Below are 20,545 nucleotides of genomic sequence, written 5' to 3'. Positions count from 1 at the left end.
AGATTAATTTAGTGATCTTTCCAAATAATACTAAGCTGTTGTTGACCTGTTAGTAAGCAGTGTCCAGTGCTGTACTTCATTGTTTTACTAATGTTTTTCATATGTACACCAGACTTGCTTTCCTTATTGTTTGAAACTCTAAGAGAATTGTCTTGCTCTGGTCCTTGTATTTTACATGAAGAACTAGCATGGTATGGATAACAAATAGCTGTTAGGAATTGGAATAACTTAAGCAAAATCATTGTAGATCCCTTAGCATGAACAAGATTAATAATAATCAAGTGCTCAGGCAGTTCAGAAACCTGGAGCATCTGGTGGAGCTCTGGATGTAGGATAGAGATATTTTTCTCTATTTGACACTAGTTTTCAGATTTCATATGGAATGCTAATAGCTTTAGCCTTAACGTGCACCAAACCTTTCCTGTAATTGCTAACAAATGATAAAATTCATTAATAAGGCTATAATAGAATCAAAAGGAAAAACAAGAGATCTCTGGTGTTTAATATTAGAATATTCCTGAATAAGAACTCAAATTGAGTTTAGATGACTGAATTTGATGAGATCTATTTCAGCTTCACTATTCAAAGCTTTGTCTCCTGTTTGAAGAAATTAATGGGTTTTTACTAAACCTATAATACTACCAAGAATATAAGATTCATTTTGAGTTCAATTTATTTTCTCTTGTCCTGAAACAAATTGTCAGCTAATATAAATCGTCCCTGAGAGAATTAGAACTTGCAGTCATAGTAATACTAATAACAGCACTAAAAGCAAGAATTAGATTGTCTGCCCTGGTTAGCAACCTGAGCAGTGAAAGACCTTAATGGACCATGAAAACTGGAGGATTGGGGTAATGTGGGTCACAGCCCAAAGAACATAGGCAAGCACAGTGTAAAGGAACCTTTCATCACCTCCATGACATTGAGCCTCTCTCTGCATAGAGCAAGCTCTTGATTTCCCCAGGTTGTTAATCTGGCACCTTTCATGAACATCACTGTTCACTTTGGGAAGTAAAAAAGCAAATAGCCCAAACACCTAAGTGTTAAGGGGGAAGAAAATCAACAGAGAAAATTACCATAGCACTTGGAATACTGACACCTTTCCCTTGAGTCTGAAAAGGCAAAGGTAGTTGAAATTTGTAGCTTTGGCATTCTCTTCTTAACAGAAGCCAGAGATCTCGGGAAATAAAGTGCCACATATAGCTTCACAGCATTCATCTGTGGCTTTAACTGCATATATGTTCATATTGTGAAAACTGGTCTCTTGAAATACATATGAGAGCTAAGTGATGTTAAAGTAAAAACCACTTTCTTGCATGCATTGATTTTTGCTCTGTGTTTACCATTTCCTTTCTAAAGGAATTAGTGTTTCATGATCTGGCATAGTTTATTTTTTCATATTTTAGTTTTATGTGTATGAGTATATCACATGTAAGTGCACCTGCATCATACAATGCCCGTGGAAATCAGAAGGTGTCAAATCCCCTGGAACTGAAGTTACGGACAGTTGTTAGCCACCATGTGGGTGCTGGGAATCGAATTCGGGTCCTCCGTAAGAGCAGTCAGTGGTCTTAACTACTGAGCCATCTCTCCAGCCCCAAAGTTTGCTTATTTTATATTACCCATCAGTTCTTAACATATCTTCCAAGTGCTTTTAATATATTGAGGGTTAAGTGCAATGCCAAGTCCTTATTTATTTATTTATTTTTCTTTTTGTCTCTCATATTTTAGGTAAGTCGTCTGATTGGAGTGGCATTCATTCGATGGAATTTTCTATTTGGTAAAGTATTACTATTTTTATCAAATGATGTAAACTGCCATTTTTGTGACTTTCATAATACTACAAGTACTTTCCCATTATACTACAAGTAATGTACTCTGCCTTGGAAGGCAACAACAAAAAAAAAAAAAAATGAAGAAGGCATGGGGAACAAGAGGAAACAATGTAACTAAGTACATTTGTGTGTCAAAACACTTTTGGAAGAAACCTACTTCATTATAGGTTTTTCATCAATTTTGTCTTTTAGAACTTGAGTAGACTAGATCTTATCTTTAGAATTATTGAGTTTCCTTCAGAGAATCAAACCAAATTTAGAATAGTGATTTCTGATTGCATTTGATAAAAATCTGGCATTCCCCCAATTCCTCAATGTTATATGTATTGCTTCAAACATTCTATATGGGATATAGTTTGAATCACAGTTTGTCTTAAAATATTTATTTACATCACAGTCATTTAGTAGAGGAATTAGAAAAATAGAGTTTCAGAAGTACAAATCCCAGATTCTGAGGCATAAAGAGGAAATCGGGGCTATGATGCCTAATAGTGATTGAAAGTGGTCAAAATCTCTTCACTATGAGTTCTAGATCATTTCCCTAGTAAAGAGGATGTCTGCATTTGGTCCAGTTTCTGAAAAATGGGTAGGCCATGAAGCCTTGCAATACTTTTCTCTTGGAGTTGTACTCTTTTTTTTTTTCCCCTTATTGCTCTGTTGAGTAGTTAGCAACCCAAACCACAATCCTTCCTCTCAGTGTCATGCCTTTCCCAAAGTAGTTCTTGCTGTGATTTGTAGTGTAGGTTTCCTTCTGGAAACTAACTTGATAAAAATGTTATGATTAAAAATGTTATGATTTAACATACCCAGAGGGTCAGTTGGTGCCGCATTCCTTCAGTTTTTCTCCATTGATTTCTGAATTTAAGTTAAATGCCTGGCATGTTGTAGTTGTACATCCTTTGAGACCTTGGAATATTAGCATTTATTGTTGCTAATGAAACAGTAAATTCTTAGGTATTGGATGCAACAGGGATAGACTGATTTTGATAATCTCTTTAAAATGGTTAGTGGTTGGTACAGAGTCCCTTCTTGCACAGAAGGCTATCTCTGCCCAGACCTGGGCTCTGCCTCAAAGTTCCAAGAGCAAATAGGAAAGATGTTTCTTTTCAAAGTACTATTGCTTAGCTGCATGTGGTGATTCACACCTACAATGCCAGCATTTGGGGAGGCTAAGGCAGGGAAATTGCTAGTGCGATGACCGGATAAATGGGGGAATGAATAAAGACAATTTTATTTTACACTTTTAAAATTAAAGTTTTAATATTAGGGAATTTTAAAAATGGAGAATGTCTACTTTTATTCCTAGTTGTATTGGCAACCTGTGATATTAAGTAGCATCATTCTCATATTAAGATTCTGATCATTTCCATTTCAATTAGCATGTACCTAAATTAGATTTCTTTTAAAAACCTCTGTGAGGGACATGGTATGTGAGATGTAAAGGATGAAAAGTACCCTTTTACTAAAGCATTCAAAAGACAATCCAAAAACTACAAAATAATATATTGGTTGATTGTACACTTGAAATTTTAGTATCTTCATCTGCCTTTTATATTCTAAAAGGATGAAATGTCAAAAAATTTTTCTGATCTTTCATAACTTTACACTAGGAGAGATAGGCAGAATTGATGTCTTGTCAGCCAATCAAAAAGCCTTCCAGGTATGTTATATAAAAATAATTTCAATGTTTTCCCCACTTTCTTCCTGAGAATCTCAATAATTTTTCATTGATATCATTAAAAACCCAAACCAAACAAAACATTCTTTATATTTTCTAAGAATGCTTGTCCACAGAAAACTCCATTTCTCTAACATAGGGATGGATAAAATCAGGAGCCTTTTAAGGAATACAGGTTACTTAAGAAGAGGTCAGAACATCTAGATGTTAAGAATCTTCCTTAACATTAGGAAGACTGGGCAAAATTGTACGCTTTGTCAGGAATTCAGATTGAACCACCCATGCCTGATTAAGAATTTCATATACTAGTTCCATTTCTGTTCAGCTGAACTACCGTCAGAAAAGGCAGACACATGTGGTTCGCCCAAGGGTCAATGAATTTATATCAGGTTTTCCGTAGTACATCTTCAGTGATGAACTGATTCTTCCAATAACAGATTCTAGGATGTAGACCAGGCTGACTTCAAGCTTTCAGTGATTCTCCTGCCTCAGCCTCCCCCCGCCACCCCCAGTACAGGGATTACAGGCACAAGCTACCTTCTCTTTTTAATATCAACTAACCTCAAGTTTGATGAATAGCCTTCTCTTCATCTTCCTTCCTGTTTTGACCATTATCTATTATACCTTATCCTTTGTACCAGTGTACCTTGTTTTATGGAAACCAGTACCCATTAAGTGACCAAGACTCATTATTATGAGGACTAATGTGAGGCTTTTTCAAATACTCTACATTTTAGTACATGTGTCTTGAATGCCTGGTATGTAGGCATCCTGGGTTGTTATTCAATAATGAATAACGTGAATTGTGGCCATATATGAGTTATAAAACAGAAACCACACATTAGAACAAAGAAAACAAAACAAAAAAGATAATAGTGAGAAATTCAGCCTTTGAAAACCCGCCAAGAGCTAGGTGTGCTAATGCATGCACTTAGGAAGTGGAGGTGGAGGCAAGGAAGATCCATTGTTCAAGATCATCCTTGGCTACTACTTAGCAAGTTCAAAGCTAGCCTGGGCTACATGAGATCATCTCTCAAACATCCTTCCCCCATAGTCCTAGCTGGCCTGGAACTCGCTGTGTAGACCCGGCTAGCCTCAAACATTGTAAAAGAAGAAAACCCACCATAATGTTTGTCAATGTTTCCCAAAGTGTATTCTATGAAATGCCATTCCTGTGAATTGTACTATCAGAAATCAAATAAATTTAGGAAAAATAGCAATCAGTGCTCTTAAAGGATCATAGTGCAAATAAAGTAGTCTGGCAAAGGGTCCAAAATATCTTACACAGAGACAAGTCTATCTCTGCTAAATGAATTTATTTGGGAACACACTTTGGAGAGATCTGTACTTATACTGTTAGAAACTTTCAGTTCATTCTATTGTTTTTAGTGTTATTTCCATTTCTTCTTCCTAGATTTTATGAGTAATTAAGAATTCTTAAGATGTCTGTTCTGTCCTCCCTCCATGTTTTTCCCTTGTAAAATGATATGTCCTAAAAATGCCTTTCATTAAAAGTCAGTACTCAGAAATATTTGTTATTATGTGTTTCTGATTATCAATTGAGCTGGAAATGGACTGAGTGATAGAGAGAAATCTAACATGGTCAATCCATTACACAGAACCTGTGTGAAGTGTTGGGTCAGCAAAGGTCCCAGCGCCCTGTGTGAGTACAGCAGAGAAGCCAGGTGGGCTTTGCTGCAGTGATCATGGTAACCAAAGACATAATGAAAGTATTCCTGCTAGTAGGAAGTCTCAGTAGCATATCACATTCCTCCATCCATTTTCTGACCACCTTAGCCCTTTCTTATATTTATCTCACCAAATAAAGTGAGAATTACCATAATAACCAAAGCATGGAATGCCTCTATATATGCTTCACTGTCAGCAAAATCATCTAATAACTTTTTTGAAGCATCAGTAAAGAAATTGGAGAATCCTTGGATTCTGACAGCTAAAGTTAAATTATATTATTTTGATATATTTAAAAACCCTAAAAATGTTTTTCTCTAAAATTGTTTGTAGGCTTCTTGAATTCTGCCATTCACTTTCTATTTAAGACTTCTCTTTTTAGATAGTATAAGTATGGACTGGAAAGATGGCTCAGCGGTTAAAAGCACTAGCTGTTCTTGCAGAAGACCCAGGTTTGAATCCCAGCACCCATATGGCAGCTAGCAACTGTCTGTAACTCCAGTTCCAGGGGACCTGACACCTTCTTCTGACCTCAGTGTGCATTGTGGGACACGGCTGCACTTACACACATGCAGGCATAAGACTCATACACATAAAATAAAAATAAATCAATCAAAAAAACATTATAAATGTAAGCTGGCATATGTGTAAAACAGTCATCTGTCTTTCAGGTTGTCATAAATTAAGGAGGAAGATAGTTTTTCATTACTTTGACTTTCAGCCTCAAGGTTCATTTCTGTTTTTTTATTTACTTGGAGTTTATGGAAGAAAATTCTGGAAAGCTCTTTCCTTTTGTGGTAAAAACAGTGGCTGTCATAAGATTAAGGCACACTGGCTAGAGAACTCACCGCAGTCTGTGCAGCTTCTTTTCTGAGCAGGATCTGCTCCAGTATCCACTTTGGCCAGTCACCATACAAGTTTTCTTATTCCCTGGAAAACTTCACTATAATTGAGAACTTCTCTAGAAAATTATACACCTTGTGATTTTACTTTCTGACATTTAATGTCTTAGTTTCCCCATGTAATCTTTTAAAACTCTGTATCTCCATTTACTTTCTTGTTCCCACACTCTGTTTTGATTCCACGTTCTTTGCTCTTCACTTTGTTATTGCAGATCATCCTAAAGCTGGAGCCACTCATGACCTGATCCTTTCTTAGTAAAGGTCAAGTTTAGAGCTGGAAGCTAGAACTTCCCTAAGTTCAGAATTTGTACAAGTTTACCCCGGGGACACTAAATATTCCTGCTGTGGTCACTGAACTTACTGAAGAAAATAAGATGCCATCAGCCTAGAAACAGAAGTGTTTCCTCAAGCTATGGGCATTTTGAGGGCCTTAGACAGCTAGGGTGTGGAAGACTGGGGCTGTGCTTTGACTGTTGGATTAAGACTGGGTAGGATCTTTTGCTAAAGTGTAAAGACAAATATAAATTGCTAGGAAGGTAACTTCTCTTGACCAAAAGGAATAAAGTTGAAAATGAGTAATAATTCATTATCTTTGTAAATGATCTTAGAATTCTTTAAATTCTTTTTATTGATTTAATTTAAATACTGCAGAGACCCATATACATGTTACTGTTTGCTTATTATTAAGCACTGCGTTAATAGTAGATAACAAATTTTGAGTTTTCTTAAGGCCAATGCACTCAATTTTTCAAAGCCTATTGATTGCCTAGACCTCTGATCCCAATGCTGATATCCCAGTTTATTGCTGTTACATACAATACTGGAGGATGCCTTTGTCCTGATGTCACTGCTTCTCAGAGTATCAGACAAAACTGTTGGAAGTACTTGAGTTTCTGGAACACACTGCTCTCCTTATACACAGAAGTTTGTTCTTGAGAGTTAGTTTAAAAAAAAAAAAAAAAAAAAAAAAAAAAAAGATGCTCCCAGGCATGTGCCAAGTGCACACCTTTAGTCCCAGCACTTGGGAGACAGAGGCAGACGGGTCTCTGTGAGTTCAAGGCCAGACACCTTTAGTCCCAGCACTTGGGAGACAGAGGCAGGCAGATCTCTGTGAGTTCAAGGCCAGAGTTCCAAGCCAGCTGGGACTGCAGAGAGGCCTTGTGTCAAAAAGACCAAAAAAAAGCTCAAATTTCTGTGCCTTCAACTCCATCCCATTTGTTCATTGTTTTCCAAATTGACATCTTTAGTACTTACTCCAAAAACCAAGCTTATGATGCACAGTATTAATTAAGACATTTCTAGAGTAAAGGAGTTCTGCCTAGAATTTCAGAACTGCCTAATGGGGAAAAAATGCTCCTGTGACCTGTGAAGATTTTGTTTTACACAGGAATGAGAGAAAGAATAAAGAGATGGGAGAGTAGTTACCTCATGAGGAAAATGAGGCAAGATCTACACTGAGACCATGGTTTGGAAGACTGTTCTTCTATAAGGCAGTGCTTAGAACAAGTCAGTGAATTTTATAGCAAACTTCTTGGTTGCTTGTATTTTTAAGGTTTCAGAATAGACATAAAGTTCTAAATTAAATATCCAGATAAAGCTCTGTAGAAGGAACCTCCCATTCCTGAGTCAACCCTTTCTATGCATTCTTGGAACTTCTGGGAATGTTAGGGATTCCCTATATGATTAATAAGGACATTATAATTCTGTAGAAACAGTGACTTGCATGTTAAAGAAAAAATCTGATGTTTCATGAAACTCTGTCCTTTTATATACATTTGTGTGCCTGTGTCTGCACATGTGTGTGCCCTTGTGTACATGTTTGGATGCATATCAACACATGCCTTTGGAAGTCAGAGGACGACTTCAGATGTTGGTCCTCATTCTCAATCTTGTTTGAGTCACTGTCTCCCTTGTTTGCCACTGTGTTGAGCACTCCAGGCTGCCTGACCCACAAGTTCATAGGCGAGCCTCCTGTCTCCACGTCCATTCTCACTATAGGAGTGCTAGGATTAGACACATGCCACCACTTCCAGCTTTTACATGGGTTCCAGAGATCTAAACTCAGATCATCAGGCTTGCATAGCAAGCACTGACAGTTCAGCCATCTCCCCAACTTTGTCCTCTTAATGGAGCTGCAAAAATGAATAGCCCAGGTGGTTGATCTCATTGTTTTTGCTTTGGGAGGTTGGAGAGTTGAAGGAGGGGACAGGGGAAAGAGAACAGAAAAGAAGAATGGAGAGGGAAAAACACAGTAACAAACATAAGTATATCCTTATTATTTTTCCCTAAAGCATTTACAGCAGTCTAAAACCAAAATGCATGCTAAAATTCACAGAAGAGCATTTAAATAAAAATAGACTGGGCATGATGGTGCACGCCTGTTGTCCCAGCACTTGGGAGGCAGAGGCAGGCGGATCTCTGTGAATTCAAGGCCAGCCTGGTCCAGGACAGCTGGGGCTACAGGGAGACCCTACTTCAAAAAGACAAAAAAAAAGGGGGGGGGGAAGACCATGGACAAAGGATGTGAGAATAGCTGAGCTACTCGGTGTCCTGCAGGCCTTTGATTTAGGTGCAGAAGCAGCAGAAGTACAAGGGGAGTCAGGACATCATTCTGTCTCACAGATTAAGCAGAGCTCCTTTTGGTACCCCTCCACCAACAACCTCAGCTGAGCCAGCGACAAGTCCACCTTGGGGTTTCACTTGGCTTGTACATTCATCCTAGTTCCTCTGCCTGCATGTGCACTGTGGTGTGGCTCTGCCACAGTATTCATTCCATTGCTCTGGAAAGGCCTGCACATCAAGGATTGCATGCCCCTCTACAGGCACAACATTGAGCATGATTTTTGGTAATTAACACATGCATCAGATTTCGAGTAGCAGACGCCTTCAAATATCACCCTTGGTGTGTAAGTCTTAATTTATCAAGTTCTCCCAGAGGATGAATACAGACCAGGGACACTCAGAAACAAGCTATGTACCAGGGAACAAAAGTCATTTGTGCCTGGCTTAGCTGGGATAGGTAAAAGATCTGAGGGTCTTTTTCTTCAGCAGTCATCGTTTGCTTCTACCGTTTGTTTCTGTGGTTATTTTCCACTGTCCAGTTGTTATTTGTGCTCATTTATAACATCAGGCCTGGTGTGGTAGCACATGCCTTTAATCCCAGCACTCAGGTAGCAGGGGCAGGAGCAGGTGCAGAGGCAAAGGCAAGCAGATTTCTGTGAGATTGAAACAAGTCTGGTCTATATAATGAGTTCCAAGCCAGCTGGGGCTGCAGGGAGACCCTGTCTCAAAAGACAAAAAAAAAAAAAAAAAAAAAAAAAACCAATAAACCCAAAATCAGTGGATATAAGAGGCAAAAGACTTGAGGCATACTATACCAGAGACTGAGAATATTCAAGGTTTTGAAATAAAGGCCTTCTGACCTCATGCTTTTTTATTACACTTATATTTGGCTGAGGATCTGACACTAGATACACCACAACCATTGCAAAGTCCATGTAATCTTGCTTTTTAGATTTTCACTGACATTTTTGCATCTTGTTAGTGCAACTCCTCCTTCCCTTCAGTTTTAGGTATCTTGACCATCAAGAAGAGGGGAGGAGGAGAGAAAGGAAATGATGGTAAAGAGAGGGTCCCTGAGGATGGCAGGGTCACACCATGGAAGTTAACTATGTGCTACTTTGTGGCCCAGGCCAGGTGGTTGGGTGTGGATGTCATGTGTTTCCCTAACACAGTTTAGTCACCAGAGTATTGTTCATTGTTTTTCTATAGTGCTTGTCAAAATGCTATGACAACTGGCTGGTTTTATGCAAACAGATCCTGGCTCTCAAGAGACAGTGTGTCTGAAAGTCAAACATGGATGGCAGCCATTGGCATGCAGAGGAGTCAGAAACCACAGATTGTTTTCTCATTGGATGAACAGCTTAAAGCAACGTAAAGTTAATTGAAGAATTCCTTGAAAGTGAAGTCAGACTGAAAGAAATGCTCTGAGTCTATAATTTACTAAATGTGAAAGATCTGTAAGTGGTAGGAAGACTAAAAGTTTGGGGGTAAAAAAGAACATTTTTGTAAACAGATCTGGCTTGCGTTATTGCTTAGGCTATTTTAATTATTTGCTCTAATAATGTAGGTCTGCAGAAGAATCTCTAATTAGGTAAGGCTTGATTTATGGAGTTGGCTTCATATAAACCATGATGTCATGGTGTGCTGCAGAAAATTACAGGCCTAGTCTCGCTGTTGAAAGCTATTATTTTTACCTAGAACTATTCTTGCTCTGCATGTCTTCCCCTCAAGAAACCGAAGCCTTCTGTGCTCGTCCTCACAGTGGTGGTTACCCAGGTAAATTCAGCATGTATTGTTACTTATCAAGTAATTTTTTTTTTTTTTTTGGTTTTTTTGAGACAGGGTCTCCCTGTAGCCCCAGCTGTCCTGGAACTTACTATGTAGACCAGGCTGGCCTCGAACTCACAAAGATCCACCTGCCTCTGCCTCCCAAGTGCTGGGATTAAAGTCATGTGCCACCACGCCCAGCTCTATCAAGTAATTTTTTAAAATGATAAGAGGACCAGAGGGAAAGTTCTTATTAGTTAAAGAAATCTTTACTTCATGGGAACTTAGTGAAGACTGACTTGGGATTCTCTATAGACGTGAACTCAGTGTCCCTTTAGCTGACTGACAGGCTATGCCAGGCTATCAAAAGCAGTGTCTTTCTGTCCCTCTGCCCCTGCAGCCCTGTGCCCATCCTCCACACTCCCTCCCCAGCCACTTCCTGGAAAGCTGCCATTGTTGCCTGTTTTGTCTGGCTTTATATAAGAAGAGAGGGCCTCTGTGAGGGTCTACCAGGCTGGTTCTTAATCTGTTTCTCAATGTGGTGGATCTTTGTGGTAGGGCCTAGGTCTTTTCTTTGATTATAGGTCTGCTGATTACAATTTCCCAACTTCTTTTTTACATTAATTATACCTTAATGACTGAATTTTCAATGGTTTCTTGTTTCAGTTTTGCTGATTTTTGCTCTTGTGGAGAAAGGCCATATATCAGGAATCCTCCTAGACTTTTATAAGCACTTTTCCTGCCTTTCACAGTTGTCTGATCTGCATCTGTCTGGGTAGCCTTTTAAGGCGTTTTTCCTTTTTCATGTTTCCTGATACTATTCAATGTGATTTTCTTCTTTATTTTTTAATTAATTATTATTTTATGTGTATAAGTATTTTGTCTGCATGTCAGTGCACCCATGTCGTGCATTGCCCATGGAAGCCAGAAGAAGGAGTCAGATCCCCTGGAACTGGAGTTACAAACAGTTGTTAGCCACCATGTGGATGCTGGGAATTGAACCCGAGTTCTCTTAACTGCTAAACCATCTCTCCAGCCCCATAATTTTCTTTTTAAAATGTTTTATTAGTATATATAACTTATTTATAATAAATTTCATTGTGACAAATTCATTGTATAAATGTATTTTAGTCACAGTCACACACACACACACACACACACACACACACACACACACACCTGCTACCTGTCTTGCTCCCCCTCCTTGGTACGCTTTTCATAGAAAACAGCTCTCGCCTTTCATTGTCACATTTCAATCTGTAAAATATTTAAATTAAATAGTTACAGTAATTAGTCAAATAGGCATAAGCAGGTTTAGGAACAAGCACAACTCTAAGCAGTTGGAAAAAGTGCATGGACACACTGGAGAGCTTACCCTCTAGCCTCTGGCATTCAGCAGCTGTGGGCCCATTCCTAGGTTAAACACAAGGGGAGGACTGGATAAGGGAGGGGTCCACTCAGGAAGCTTCTGAATCTATACACTTTACACTGCCTTCTTTTTCCAAATGGAATTTGGGCAGTTACTTGGCTTGTTCAGCCCCAAAACTAGTTAGTGGCCAGGCTGACTGGACTGGCTCCTACACCAGTGTTTTTCCAGGCCACTGTTAGAGGACTCCTGTCCTTATTGCTGGCTGGAAGTAGAAGTGCAAGTTTGATTGATCACTAGCTGTCTGTCTTGATACTTATGTTACCCATAGTTTTCCAATAATAGCAGTCCCCTTTGCCCTATAGTTTTTCTTTCTGAGGTTTATTATTCATGATCAAGCATGGTATGAAGTAACTAAGTAGAAAATTCCAGAAATAAACATCTCATAAGCTTTAAATGCTTTATGCTATTCCATTTTTTCTGTTTTACTACTCCTAATCTCTTACTGTGTTGAATTTACAAATTAAGCTTTAGCATAGGTATGTATAAGAGTAGGGTATGCTACCACCTGCAGTTTCAAGTATCACTGGGACATCATGCAACATATGCCCTGTAGATAATGGAGAGATACTATATCAAATAACATGCTTTTCCTCGAGTCCTTTCTGATTTTGAAGATGATCCTTATAGAGAGTTAGCAGAGGACATGAGATTTCCATTTCTGTCTCTAGATGACTGTACATGGTTAAAAGAGATGCTGTGGAAGAAGCGTCCTTGCCGTAGCACAGCTCCACACTGCTCAGGGCTACATTTGTTGATGTCAAGCTAATTCCTAGTGGCCACAGGCCTCTGAGGCAGAGCTGCTTTAGGGTTGAACCGGGTAATGAAATTTATATTTATTTAATCACTTTCAGAAACCATAGATACTATCTTTCCTCGCCCCAAGTTGGAGAGATTGTGATTTTAGTCGCTTCCTGTCCCCTCTTTTTCTGTCCCCTCATTTCCCTCCTGCGCTTTTTCTATAGGTAAAATTTGTTTAGTCAAACTTGTGGGCAGACTGATGTTAAACTTTTTCTACAATGAACATATATGAGAAAACTTTGGGCAGGGACCCTGAGCTCCAGCTGTGTGCTCCAGGAGTCAGACAACTACAGAGAGCTGTTGATCACACTGAAGAGAAAGTATAAGACAAGGAGCCAGGGCCAGTGTCCCATCTGATGGCCAAGTGCTGTTGAGCCTCTGCTCATCTGTGTCATATGAAAAAATACAATTATGTGGTTGACAAAATCTTCCACTATTTTGAGAGAAACTGGAAGTCTGGATTATTAAGTTAAACCTGATTTCAAATGTTGGCAACTTCTTTCTTCCACTTGCTCAAGCCAAAAACCTTGAAGTTGTCCTTGACTCCTTTCTTCCTTTCAAAACCCACATCTAATCCATCAGGAAATCCTGTTGGCTCTACCCTCAAAATATATTCAGAATCTGATCACTTCTTCTGGGTCTTTACTGCACTGCTGCAGTCCAAACCGCCACTGCCTCTCTCCAGGACTACTGCAGTAACCACTTTCCCTGCTTACACAATTTCTCCCCCAAGTCAGAGGAATCCCTTGAAGTATAAGTCAGATCAGGTTGCCCTGTGCTCTCAACCCTCCAGAGTCTCCCAATCTCAGGTAGCCTGAAAGCCCTTTGATAAGCCATGAAGCTCTCTGGCCTCATGTCTGCAGCTGCAGTGGCCTCCTGCCTGTTCCTCAAATATCCTGCTTCACTCCTCCCTCATGACCTTTGCCATTGCTCTTCCCTCTTTCCCTGAATACTGTCATGGCCCTTTCACTCTTTTGCCCTTTGCTCAAATGTCATCTTTTCAGTGAGGTTTGTCTTGACCACTCTTAAGCTTATGTCAGACACATGCATTCACACAGCCCTCCTCTCTCCTCTTCTTTTCTTTAAAGATTTTATCATATTTTTTTACGTGTATGAGTATTTTTGCCTGCATGTATGTAAGTATACCATGTGTGTGCCTGGTGCCTGTGGAGGCCAGAAGAGGGCATCAGATCCTGTGCAACAGGAGTTACAGAGAGTTGTGGGCTGCCATGTGGATGCTGGGAACCAAACCCAGGTCCTCTGCAACAGCTGCAAGTGCTCTTAACTGCTGAGTCATCTCTCCAGCCCCTCCCCTTCTTTTCTTGACCTTTCCCATTGGCATGTATCATGATCTGGTATGCTACATATTTTTTCCTTCCTTATCTGTCCTCCATCTTGTAGATTCTGCAAGGGTAAGGACTTTGGATAGTTTGTGTTGTTCACTAATGTATTCTTAGTATCTAGAAATATGCCTCATTCCTGGGTGCTCAATAAAAGTTAGCTGAATAAATGAATCTTTTAAAACTATTTTTTTCAGTGATTGGTCAAACAAAACCTCTCCCCTGAACTAAAACTCTCCAGTGGACCAAACCCAGTGTGTACACCTTTGTTCTAGGGTCAAAAAAGAAGAGCAAGAGCTTCTCACTGCCATCTTATACCTGGGAACAGACTGTGAAGCCCCATTATTCCTGCCCTTCTCAAGAGGCCTATAGAAGAGCTCTTTCATTCACTAGCTCATGTTCAGTTCTACTTCCCCTCTGCTGAACTTTAATACGTGCCTGTTGTTTAATGACTCAACATTGCTTTTCCAAATGCATCTGTGTTCCAAATATTGAAAAATGTGGCTGACAAGATGGCTCAGCAGGTAAGCGTGCTTGCCACCCAAACCTGATGAACTAACTTCAAATCCTGTATCTCCATATGGTGATAGGAGAGAGCTATTCGCTCAAATTGTCCTCCAAATGCACTCCGTGTCATTCAGAACCACACATGTATATACACACATACAAAATAAATGAATGTTGAAAAGAAAATTTTAAAAACATTAGGGAAAAATATTATGTGAATCACTTCAGCCTCCTGAGTTGAATTTAAGTCTCCAAAGGTAGGAAACATTTGAACAATTTAACCTGCTTTCTGCAACAGAGTCAGGAAGAACATGGCAGAGGGAAAAGTTCAGGTACAGACACTCAAGTGGAAGAATCTTGATGATTCAGAAAACAAGTGAAACAAACTAAACAGAACAGTGAGGAGAAAGTGTTTGGGAAAGATACTGGCAAACCAGGCAGGACCCAAGTTTACAGGGCATGTCAGGAGTTTGCATGTTACTGTGAAGTTGAGGGTGAAACTCTTCAGTTTTTAAGGACTAGCATGATGAGGTTTGGTATTTCATTGATTAAATCTTTTTCTGGCCACTCCAGGAATTTAGGAAACTAATAATAGAAACAGCAAAACAGAGTCGCTAAGATGTATTGAGCACTACTTCCAGAAAATATGCTAAGTACTTTATACAGATTATTTTAGTTATTTTTCACATCATTCAGTCAGATTATATATCATCCTCTTGCAGTCAGGAAAACTGCTTCTTTTTGTTGGAAAAAAAATTAGGAGACTTACTTGGCTCAAAGAAAAATATTTTATTTTCATCTTTACAATGAGATATTAAGTGTCTTAAAAATAAATGTATTTATTTGTGCAGGAAATAAGCCTGTTCTAGCAGCATAACACAGTAGATTTTGATTATGATGATTGCTCTTCAAATAAAGTTCCCCAGGCACACTATTTTTTATTATATTTTTACATTAGTTACATATATAAAATGCTAAATAGTCATTCATTTTCCTATCAGGTTTGCAACTTAGTTACTATCACATTAAAATATGTAGCAGTTTTGCTTCTAAAAATAATCTATATGTATGTAAGCCATCGCAGATATACTTAGAGTTTTTAAAAGTTTTTCCTTAAGTTTATTCCAGCCTCTATATTGCAGTCTTAAAAAAGAATCCAAAATGTCATAGTGAAACCCATTAATATATAAGATTAATAGGAATAAGTAATTATAAAAAATTTAAAAGAATTAGCATTGAAGCACTGACCGGCAGTCTCTAGGAGGCTAAGCCTTACATAGAATAGAGAATACAAACATTGCTAAGGTTTTTGTTTTGCTTTGTTTTGTTTTGTTTGTAATGTCAGAATTCTAAAAGACAAACTGCCTCTTAGAGAACTTTTGTGGCTTAGCTTATCAGTAATGGACAAGAGGTCAGGTTCCCAGTCGTAGAAATATTCGGATAGAAATAAAACAAAACCAAGCTATAGGCCGTCTAGAAAACTGTGGTAGACAGTGCTGGTTTGGTATTTAGGAAATCCTAGAGCTTGCAGAGGCAGTGCAGGTGTGACTTAAGTGAGAACTGAAGAAGACAGATTTCACAGCTCTTTCTAGCTTTCTCACACTGCCTTTCATTTCTCTGAGATGAAATAGTGAGTATAGGAGAGAAATACAGAACTGAAAAGGTCCAGAAAGACCCTTTCACAGAAAGCAAGGTGACTTTCTGAGTCTACCAAAGCTTGTTCTCTGTCACTTAATGACTTAAGGGATTGACTGAAAGTAGAATTTAAAATTTGTATTTTGTAGCTCATTTTTTCTTTACTCTTCTTTGGAATTTTGACTGTATAGTCATCTGAGTTGTATAAAAGTTAAAGGAGCTGGCTTAGTGAGAAGGAGGTCTCCTCCTGCCAGAAGTGAATGCAGGGGCCAAAGCCGTATGCTATGCTTTGAACTTGACCCACAAAATTTGTGTTATGAACTGAATCCACAGGTCAACCATGTTCAGGAGTGGGACCTGTAAGAGGTGATTGGGTACAGAGGCTCTGCCCTAAGGATGAGTTTGCTCCCTTTGTTTTCTGTTTCCATTTCCCATGCTCTCCTGCCCTTCCACCTTCCACTACAGGGTGTTCCAACAAGCATACCCTTGCTAGATGCTAGTACCTTTATGTTAGATTTCTTAGCCTCCAGAGACTTGATAAGTAACTTTCTATTCTGAATTTCATTATAGAGGGGAGAAAAAAAAAAAAAAAAAAAAAAAAAAAAAAGACTTAAGACAGGAGACAGCTACCTGAAGTGCATTACTGATTTTCCAGGAAAGAAATGTGGACTCAGCGTTTCTTAAGCAGATTTCCAACTCTAATTTTTTTCAAAGATTTTTAAAAAGTGTGTGTGTGTGTGTGTGTGTGTGTGTTTTCTCATGAATGTTCATATGGGTCCAGTTGCCTGAGGAGGCCAAAAGAGGGTATCAAACAGATCCCCTGGAACTAAAGTTATAGGCAGTTGTGAACTACCCGACGTAGGTGCTGGGAATTGAACTCAGGTCCTCTGCTAGAGCAGTAAGCACTCTTAACACTGAGCCATCTCTCCCACACCCCCAAGTCTAATTTTAATGAGTCTAGATAAACATCATATTTGTAACAGTTGTTTTGTTGGTTCTCATTCATGCATGTCTTCATCTACTCTAGTCTTTTCTTGGAACTCGGTCTCCCATTGCTCACCTGTTCCAGAAATTTCAAGGCACAACTCCTAAGCCCTGTTCACCACTTAAAATGATGAATTAAACCTGTATGTCTACAGCTAGCCTTCAGTTAGACTGGTATACAATAACTGCTGTTTTTCCTCTGTTAGAAAAAAAATGCAAATAATTACCTTAGCAAAAGGAAGATTTAGGATAATGAAACCAATCAGCTTTCCTTCTCAACAGCAAGATCATATGTGGTTAAAGCTTTGGTTAGTTCAGGACTCAATAAGATATAAATGATATTTACAATACACTGTTCTGTGCAGTGTATAACTAATCTTGGTTTGGAATGAAAATGAATAGATTGATATATTATATTATATTAATTATAATCTGTGACTTATGAGGTCTGATTAGAAATGTATTTGCCAGCTGATATTGTCTATATAAATAAAAAATTTTACTCTTTTCTGAACACATTGAATTAATTAAATATTAATTAATTCTGCCCACCTTGCTTTCATCTCATTGTCCAGCTTTTAGGTTCTATTTTTTTGTTGTTGTTTTTCTTTTTTCGTATTGTAATTTAGAAGGTTTTTCCCTGGACATCAACATTTTTAAACTGTACTAAATGACATTTTATTAGCACATTTCCAGACAATAAGTAACTGCCTCATTTGCCATCAGTATCCATCCTCCAGTGGGAGACAATAGTGAGTTTTGAATGTTCATGTACCAGTCCATTCAGAAGGTTCTCAGAAATCCTGGTCCCCTTCTTTCTATGAATCTTGGATTGACTTGGGAGGTAGTGTGGGAGAGAAGGTGGAAGGGTTTCACATATTTATCTTGCTGATCTATTTAATAAGTGCATGACTCCTCTTTGCAAAGGTGAAGTAAGTCTGAGAACCCATCAAGTGAGAGCCACATTATTGGCCTAAAAAAGTACTTAATGGTCCAAAGTCAGCATAAAAACTCCAACATCAAAACAACACTTACGACCCGCACTTCTTGGCTCCTATGCCAGTCTTTTTACTGTCTTATTCTACTGCCAAGAAAACATCAAGCCAAGTCATATTTCTGTTCCCTGGCTGAACAAAGTAAAGAGAAAGGAAGGCAGACGGTATAACTATGTGTTTGCCTGACTTCTCCCAAGTGAAAGACCTTCTATGGCAGAATCAACAAACATCTTCTGTAAATGGTCAGTTACTGTGTATTTTAGGCTATGCTAGCCATAGGACCTCTGTAGCAACTACCCAACTCCATCATTGTAGCAGCCTTAGACAAGATTTAAATAAGTGAACATGGTTATGCTGTGCTTTTTATAAAATTGATTTATGACCATGGAAAATTAATTTTCTTTTTCATGGGTCACAAAAGTAATGTTTTCTAGATTATTAGCCATTTAAAAATGTAAAAGTCATTCATATAGATTGTACAAGTTCAGAGCAGATTTGGCCTGCCCTAGGGAAATAGGTAATGAAATATGAAGAAAACTATAGGTGTTAAAACATAAAGAGAAAAAAAATGATAGCTGAAGCATAGCTGAGCTGAATGGTAAGGGGAATTACCAATGAGTGTGCACATGCAGGGAGACAAGATGGGTGTCCTGCCCCTCGATTCTATTTTAAGTAATCTTGGTTAGTACTCTGTCAAAGTCCAAGTTGATTACTTTGATTTACTCCCTTAAGGTTTATGAAAAGCAGGTTTTAGCTAGCCTTAATGAAGAAAAGCAGAAATGAGAAGAGAATGGATGACTTATAACTTGCCATAGGTGTGCAAAGCCAGCAGAACATTTTGTTAGGAATGGCAGCTGCTGGTTTGCATTATCAGTGAATCCTAGGGCAGTGCCTGAGGCAAGGAGGAGACTGTTCACTGTATTCCTCTTCAGTAAAAATTACTTTGTGATATTATAAAGCTTCTACAGAAAATGTCTCCTGCCATACTGAAAGAACTTATAAAGATCCCTATTTTTATGATGTAAGGGCTTTATTGACAGACTTTAAGTCACAAATAAACTCAAAACTCTAAAAAAAATTAGCAAAAATAGTCTAGATGGTTTATAGGCAGTTAAATAGTTTTTCTTGCTTTGTAAATCAGATTACCTGTAATAATTGCATTAATGATAGGGCAGCTGTTGGTAATAGAGGAACTTCAGCAATTGTGATACTGTTAATAATAATAGACCATTTTTGAGTACTGTCTGCTATCCCTTAACATGCATCATCTCATTTTCCATCTGCAATGACCACTTGGTGGGTCTTATTCTCCTGAAGAAAATAAAAGTAAGGTTCAATCACAGACACAAAAGAATAGTGCCAAATGCAAATTATACACACACACACACACACTTGAAAATTTACCCCATTTCTATTTTACCATTACTACTGATGAAAAAGAATGTCCCCTTCCATCCCTCCACATCCCTCCCTGACAAAAGGGGGGGGGTGGAAAACCTAACTTCAATTATGTTGCTGGATAGCATTACTTTATAGGAATAAGTTTTACTTTGTGTGGTCATTATGCAATAATAGAATGATTTCAGCAGTTAAAACTTTGGAGTATAAATCTGACAAAAGACACCAAATATCTCTACAATGAAAATTTTAAATCATTAAAGAAAGAGATTGAGGAAGACACCAGGAGTTGGAAGGACCTCCCATGTTCATGGATTGGAACAATTAATATTGTTACAATGACCATCCTACCAAAAGCAATATATAGATTCAATGCATTCCCAATCAAAATCCCCATGACATACTTCACAGAATTAGAAAAATGCATCCTTAAATTCATATGGAGGCACAAAAGACCCCAGATAGCACAAACATCCCTGAACACAAAGACCAACGCTGGGGGGATTACTATACCAGATCTCAAAGCATACTACAGAGCCATAGTCATAAAAACAGCATGGTACTGGAGCAAAACCAGACAAGTAGATCAGTGGAACATCATTGAAGATCCAAACCTGAGTACACGCAATTTCAGCCACCTAATATTTGACAAAGGTGCCAAGAACACACAATGGAGGAAAGACAGCATCTTCAACAAATAGTGCTTGAAAAACTGGATCTCTACCTGTAGAAGAATGAAACTACATCCTTATCTTTCACCTTGCATAAAAGTCAACTCCAAATGGATCAAAGACCTCAATGTGAAACTGGAAACCCTGAAACTATTAGAAGAAAATATTGGCAGTAACTTACAGGATATAAGTGTAAGAAAGGATTTTCTAAATCAGACCGAAGTTGCTCAGGAATTAAGGCGGTACCTCGTTAAACTAAAAAGCTCCATACAGCAAAAGAAACAATCAAAAAGGTGAAGAGAAAACCCACAGAATGGGAAAAAATCTTCACCAGTGTCACATCTGACAGAAGTTT

General features: G+C 38.5%; 1 protein-coding gene and 1 pseudogene across 5 annotated transcripts in view; both read left to right on the top strand.

Annotated features, from left to right (window-relative positions):
- Positions 1–20,545, top strand: part of Cmss1 (cms1 ribosomal small subunit homolog) — a 407,227-nt gene that overhangs the window by 182,264 nt on the left and 204,418 nt on the right. Inside the window, exon 1 of one of the 5 annotated variants that reach the window (XM_029562603.1) lies at positions 10,367–10,442. The exons of the other annotated variants lie outside the window; for them this stretch is intronic. Within the exon in view, the coding sequence (XP_029418463.1) occupies positions 10,382–10,442 (61 nt within the window). The 5' untranslated portion in view covers positions 10,367–10,381. Of the gene's footprint in view, positions 1–10,366; positions 10,443–20,545 lie in introns of those variants that run through there. 5 annotated transcript variants of the gene reach the window in all.
- The window catches only part of LOC103732638, a 9,395-nt pseudogene continuing 5,271 nt past the window's right edge, over positions 16,422–20,545 (top strand).

Source organism: Nannospalax galili, unplaced genomic scaffold, assembly GCF_000622305.1.
Source record: "Nannospalax galili isolate Female #2095 unplaced genomic scaffold, S.galili_v1.0 scaffold355, whole genome shotgun sequence".
NCBI lineage: Eukaryota > Metazoa > Chordata > Mammalia > Rodentia > Spalacidae > Nannospalax > Nannospalax galili.
This window is presented reverse-complemented; position numbering and strand designations above follow the sequence as displayed.